This window comes from Mesoplodon bidens (genome assembly GCF_964165515.1).
Source record: "Mesoplodon bidens genome assembly, chromosome: X".
NCBI lineage: Eukaryota > Metazoa > Chordata > Mammalia > Artiodactyla > Ziphiidae > Mesoplodon > Mesoplodon bidens.
The window spans coordinates 52,666,092-52,672,602 of record NC_138163.1 but is presented as its reverse complement, the minus strand read 5'-3'; the positions used below and the strand labels follow the sequence as shown (position 1 = coordinate 52,672,602).

The window sequence follows — 6,511 nt, the reverse complement described above, 5'->3', positions numbered from 1 at the left end:
ATGAAAAGGTCAGACATCTAATACTTGATAACTTGAGTTCAGCCAGAAAGAGAAAAAGTAGTGGATTACTTACATAAAATTGCTAACAAGAGAAAACTGGGCCTCTTCCCACAGATTAAGTTGGGGTCAGTTTTTAAAGGCGCTGTTTTAATAAAATTTAAAAAAACCTTTTCTAACAGAACAATATGTTGTGAAAACTGTCATTTCATTTGCAGCCATTAGAAAACTTTTCCAAAGTCTTAAAAATTCATGTAACTAATTTGTTCTCCATATTGTGTCAAATATTGCTTATGTGGTATCTCTTTCCTAAAAATCATTTTTAAAAAGTATGCCGATTGTTTAAAACATTACACAAAGCAGAAAACTATTCAAGAGAACTAGTAAAAAAAATCCCACACCCTCACTCCCACATTCTTTTCTAGCCGCCCTCCCGCCTCCATCTACCACCTTCGCCCATTTTAATGCTAGACAGAACTCCAAGGGAAATGGTGGACTGGAGGACCTTGGGGGAGGCGTGGAGGTGAAATTGGAAGCAGGAGAGAGAGATGATTCCCCAAAGAAGAAGGAGAAATGGTCGATTCACCCCGAAAGGCTGATTCTCCGTGGTAACCCGAGAAAAACGAGTAGAAACTGCAGGGAGAAGATACCAGTTTTGTTTTCTCTGATTGGCAAATACGAAAAAAGATTGACAGTATCAAGTGGAGGGAACACAGGGGGAGGGCTGCAGTGTTAAATGGGAGGAGTAACCGAAGACTCGAGCTCATTGATGACGCGACCCTCACGTGACCAGGAGTCGACGTGTGCAGAAGTCCTCATAGTCCAGGGCCTGTTTCCCTGTAGCAGCTCCCTATTGCTGGAGGAGAAAAGTGCCCTGGATCCTTTGAGGTCAGTATAAAGGTGGGCGCTCCTTTGGGGCCCTGGGGCCTAGGGGTCAGAGAGCAGAAACCAAGCGTGGCGGGTACCGCTTTCCCAACACTACGGTTTCGCCAAACTCTCATTTTTGTGCAGGAAATTTGAGGCTGTTTGGGGGTGGGTGGGGGTGGAGAGGGAGAAGGACAGCCAATTGAGGGTCCCGAGAGAGAGACATAGCAACAATTTGGAAATAACTTGTCTCCCACTCCCTGCTTGCAGGGAACCGGTGGGCACGGGGGAAGGAGGGCGGGGTTGCCTTAAAAGGAGGGAGAGGATGAGGGCGTAGAGAAACTTTAGACGAACAAGGCCTAGAATCGTGAAAGGGACCCGTGATTCAGGTACTGACCTGCTCACCAAGCACTCCTGTCTGCAGGACTCTTGGTCTTTTGGGAGCGATCCAAATCGAGTGAGGGAAGAGGGAGGAAAATCCCCTGGATCCTTGCAGGTCAGTGTAAAGGTGGAATTGCCTCAGGCCCCTTGGGGTGGCCGTGGGGGTGGGGGTGTGAGTGCGGATGACAGCAAAGCCCATCCCGGGGTCGCTGCCGCCTCTCTCCATCCGGTTGAAGCGGAGGCCTGTGCAGAGCCTGCAACGGAAATGGGGCGGGGGCCGGGGGGAGGAGACTGGAGAGACGTGGAAGGGGGAGGGGAGGCCAGAGACTGGACCAGCCGGTCTCAGGTGAGAGGCTGGAGGTTGGAATGGCTTGGGAAAGCCCAAAAGGGCGGGAGTGTTGGAGATCCGAGGCGAGGGAGGGGTTAAATGTTTCCGCGCTGTTCCCGTTTCGGTGCTAGGAGAGGCCTGTAGCAGGGCCTGCTGGGAAATGGTGGGCTGGAGCGGGAGCGAGAAGATGGAGCTGGAGCTGGAGGGGGAGAAAGGGGAGGGGGAGAAAGGGGAGGGGCCAGGGGAGTTCTGAGCCTGAGGATCTAGTCTTCTGTAGTTGGAAAACTTTGACAATTAGGGACCTGAATGTGAAGAGGCCAGTCTCTATGGAAACCCATGCTCTGACTGCTGGTCCATTTGCCTGGCATCTAGTCATTTTGTTTCCTTGTTTTCCAGGGTTAATTTATTCAAAAAGGAAATAAGAGAAAAATACTCAACATGCAAAAGTCTTGTGAAGAAAATGAAGGAAAAGCACAGAACATGCCAAAGGCTGGGGAAGACCGCCCTATGGAAGATGTACCACAGGAGGCAGAAAGAAATCCTCAACCTTCTGAAGAAGGTGTAAGCCAGGAAGCAGAAGGAAACCTTAGAGGAGGGCTGACTCAGCGTGGTCAGGGATATAAAGAGGACACTCCGGTTAGGCATTTGGACCCAGAAGAAATGATAAGAGGAGTAGATGAGTTGGAAAGGCTTAGGGAAGAGATAAGAAGAGTAAGAAACAAGTTTGTGATGATGCATTGGAAACAAAGACATTCACGCAGCCGTCCTTATCCTGTGTGCTTTAGGCCTTGAATTCTTTTTTTTTTTTTGGTCTGATATTAAAATCTGGCCCCTGCTTTCTTTCTGTTAGCATTTTCTGATGTATCTTTGACTTTTGTTTTATTTTTAATCATCTGGTGGAGTTTTGTTTTAGGTAGTGTCAATATTACCAGCATCTGGATTTTGTATTTTGACACATTCTCCAGGTCTGTTTTTCAATTGGGAAGTTTCACACATAATGCATGAAAATATGTTCATTCCATATTGTAAAGTAAGACATAACAGGTTACAAAGCAGCATATTTAGTATCAGCTCACATATGTAGGATAAAATCTCAAATTGTGTGTGTGTGTGTGCGCGTGTGTATACATACATATATCATAAATTTAACTGTGCTTATTTCTGTATGGTGTGACTTTTTTCTTTTTGCTTATATGTATTTTTAATGAACACGTCACACATACAAAAAGAATTAAAGTTTTTTTTATAATTAAGAGTCAATCAAATAATTTGCAACCAGCTTATAAGCGCAATGGGGGCACCTAAATTCTTGATGAAAGAACTATTAATAAAAATGTAAACCTCAAATTACCTCTGGATCTCTTAGCCAGAGGAATAAAACTGGCAGTTATTACAGATACACTTGCTTAAGACTCAGTTTTTTCATGGGAAAACATTGCCTCACAGGGCTGCTGTGGGGAAGAAATGAGGTGACTCTGAGCTGTGCTTGGTGGGATCTTGTTCCCACCTATGCATACAGAACCCCAACCCACTACAGGACATCAGTTTTGAGGGAGGGAGGGTCCTGGCATGACTCAACCTGCGCTCAGGAACAAGTCCAATAGGCAGGGAGGTGGGGACTTCCATGCCAGGCCTCTGCTGCTGAGCCCCACCCCTGGCTCCCCTGGGTCCTGCCAGGCCTGATGGGCACTGCTGCCTTTTCTGCTGGGCCCTTTGCTCTCTGCTGGCCCTGCTGCTGGTGGTGCAGTGGAGTCCTTGAGTGCCAAAGCCCCACTGAGTTTCCTGGAGTCCCCAGTGCGTTGAATCCCCACTCTGTCTTCTAAAGCTTCTCTCTCTGCTTTATAGTGATGCTTAACACAGGTGGGGACTGTTCCAGGATTGCTTGGGCCACAGTGTTTAGCAGAATTTTTAGTAAAACAGCCCCTTCCATTTTCAGCCACAAGCCACTTCCTCCATAGGAGTCAGACATGATGAGTCCATTTTGGGGGTTGGACCAGGGTTAAAATTTGAGCAAAAGATGTCATGCTATAGTCAGGGTTGCTGCTCGAAGTCTAAGAACTGAGGTTTTGTCTTTCTCTTGTGGGATGATTTCTCCCTGAAGGCTCCTGTCAGGCCTGCCCTACTGGTTCAGAAGACTCAGAATATGCATAAATTGCACAAAGCAATATAGGAAACCGATCTAAGGGAACAGTTCCCTTCACCCCATCCTATCCCCAGTTGATACATGAAAAAAAAAAACTTGGAAAGTCAAAAACTTTATAGATACGCTTAAAATAGAATGGCTACTATGTAAATGTTGGGAATTATATTTTCCCTACAGATCAAAGACTATATTTTCCTCCTGATATCCCACCTACCTGTAACACATCATGTTTCAATATTTAATTGATTTCTTTTTTTTTTTTCTTTTTTTTTTTTTTTTGCAGTACACGGGCCTCTCAGTGTTGTGGCCTCTCCTGTTGGCGGAGCACAGGCTCTGGACGCCCAGGCTCAGCAGCCATGGCTCATGGGCCCAGCAGCTCCGCGGCACGTGGGATCTTCCCGGACCAGGGCACGAACCCGTGTCCCCTGCATCGGCAAGCGGACTCTCAGCCACTGCGCCACCAGGGAAACCCTAATTGATTTCTTGATTGATTATTGCTAAGGTTTGTCCAAATTCTGCTATTGACCTTATAATCTTCCACAAGTCTTTTTTTTTTCTAGTATTATGACAAGCAATACCAGAAAGAAACAGTTCATGGGATGGATTGCACTCCAAATGTTTTATCAAAGCCATGCATAATCACCTGAATCAGTATCACCTGGGGAGCATCTTTAAAATACTGATTTCTGGGCCCCACCTAAGACTTACTGCCTGGAGGTGGGCTGTAGAAGTAACAGGTAACAAACTCCTCCAGGTGATGATGCTATACACTGAAGCATGAGGACAACTGGTATATACAGTATGCTTTTCATTATTACAAATATGAAAGTAAAATAATGAGAAGAAAATACTGGTGAACTTTAATTGAAATTCAGGAAGTAGAAACCTCATAACAGCATTTATCTTTTTAAGTATGAACTTTTAAAGGAAAAGGTTGACAAGTTTATATATAAAATTTTAAAGATTCATTTTAACAAAGACAAGATAAAAAGTCAAGGTGGGGGGAACTATATAAGATGCATTTTTCTTGACGGAACACCATCAAGAAAATGTTTGGCCATGCATTAACTCCTTCCAATATGAATAAAATATATTAAAGTTCTCCTGTGATCAGCTCAGAAAACCATGAGCCATCCCTGTGCTCTTTGGCTTTTTAAATTTTTTTTCATTTTTAAATGTGTGATGCCATTTGCGGGGAGTCTTCATGTCACCAGCCCATTCTTCAAGGTTATGGCAGCCTGATGGATGCTGGTCAGGCTGGAGTGAGAAGAAGGTCCAGGAACTCACTTGCCAGCATTATAAGATGGGATGAATCCAGTGCACTGACACTGAGGTTTGGAACTGGGGCAGGATGTGGAAGGGCTCCCCCAAGGCACACCCCTCTCCAGTGTGGTCTGACTTTGGTTTCTGTGCTCCAGCCTGCAACAGGCACCAGACTCTTCTAGGCTGAAGGCCAGGCTGTCCTGGACATACATACCTGGAGGACAATGACTGTCCCCATTGCAGGTCAGAGCACTAGACTTCCTTTACCCCCTTTTTCTTTCACAAGGGGGCTTGATGGGGACTTTTGTTTTCACTGTTTGAAAAGCTTTATTTTTTTTTATGGAAAGGCATTTTATTTTAAATACAGCCGTGTGTACATGTCAATCCCAAATTCTCAATCTATCCCTTCCCCCCACGCTTCCCCCTGGTAACCATAAGTTCATTCTCTAAGTCTATGAGTCTGCTTTGTAAATAAATTCATTTGTATCTTTTTTTTAGATTCCACATTTAAACAATATCATATATTTGTCTTTCTCTGTCTGACTTCACTTAGTATGATAATCTCCATGTCCATCCATATTGCTGCAAATGGCATTATTTCATTCTTTTTAATGGAGTAATATTCCATTGCATATATATACATACCTCAACATAATAAAGGCCATATATGACAAAACCTACAGCTAACATCATACTCAACAGTGAAAAGCTGAAAGCATTTCCTTTAAGATCAGGAATGAGACGAAGATGTCCACTCTCGCCACCTTTATTCAACGTAGTTTTGGAAGTCCTAGCCATGGCAATCAGAGAAGAAAAAGAAATAAAAGGAATCCAAATTGGAAAAGAAGTAAAACTGTCACTGTTTGCAGATGACATGATACTATACATAGAAAATCCTAAAGATGCTACCAGAAAACTACTAGAGTTCATCAATGAATTTGGTAAAGTTGCAGGATACAAAATTAATATACAGAAATCTGTTGCATTTCTATACACTAACAATGAAAGATCAGAAAGAGAAATTAAAGAAACAATCCCATTTACCATCACATCAAAAAGAATAAAATACCTAGGAATTTGCCTACCTAAGGATGGGAACTTTTTAAGGGAAGAAGATAAGACTTCAAAATTTACTAACTGAAAACGTTGGTTTTGATAGTCTTTGGCCAAGCAATTGCCTGATCTGGATCTGATCAGGTAACTTAGAGTTAAAGCAGGAAGGGCTGACCCTTCTCTCAGTGTCCAGTGAAATAGCTCCCAAAACAATTGGGGTGAAAATGGGGATAGATCTTAGACAAGATCTCTGTCATGCCTCTCCCACCCACCTTGCTCAGACTTCTAGAAGGGCCTCTGTTGTGTCTGGGCCTGTTTGGGTGGTTCTGTAGTGACTTTAGTTCTGTGTGTGCCTGATGCAGTGCTTCTGATGTCTGCATCAGTCCAGACCTAGAGGTAGAGGAGAGAGCCCAGGTAGAGGAAGCTTGCAAAGACATGTGACCCTACAGCTCAGGAGGAAAAGGGTGTCGTCTCCTGTTTGA

General features: G+C 44.1%; 1 protein-coding gene across 3 annotated transcripts; it reads left to right on the top strand.

The window, feature by feature from the left end:
* The first annotated feature begins 728 nt into the window (after positions 1-728).
* Positions 729-2,969, top strand: TCEAL8 (transcription elongation factor A like 8). 3 transcript variants are annotated; one of them, XM_081222259.1, is made up of 3 exons: positions 729-885; positions 1,286-1,357; positions 1,967-2,969. In XM_081222259.1, the coding sequence occupies exon 3, from the start codon at positions 2,009-2,011 to the stop codon at positions 2,360-2,362; it is 354 nt and encodes a 117-aa protein (XP_081078385.1). In that variant the 5' UTR covers positions 729-885; positions 1,286-1,357; positions 1,967-2,008; the 3' UTR covers positions 2,363-2,969. The 3 variants fall into 3 exon arrangements, with proteins under 3 accessions (XP_081078385.1, XP_081078387.1, XP_081078386.1); XM_081222260.1 differs by having other exon boundaries at positions 771-897; XM_081222261.1 differs by lacking the exon at positions 1,286-1,357 and having other exon boundaries at positions 768-885.
* The last annotated feature ends 3,542 nt before the right edge of the window (positions 2,970-6,511 follow it).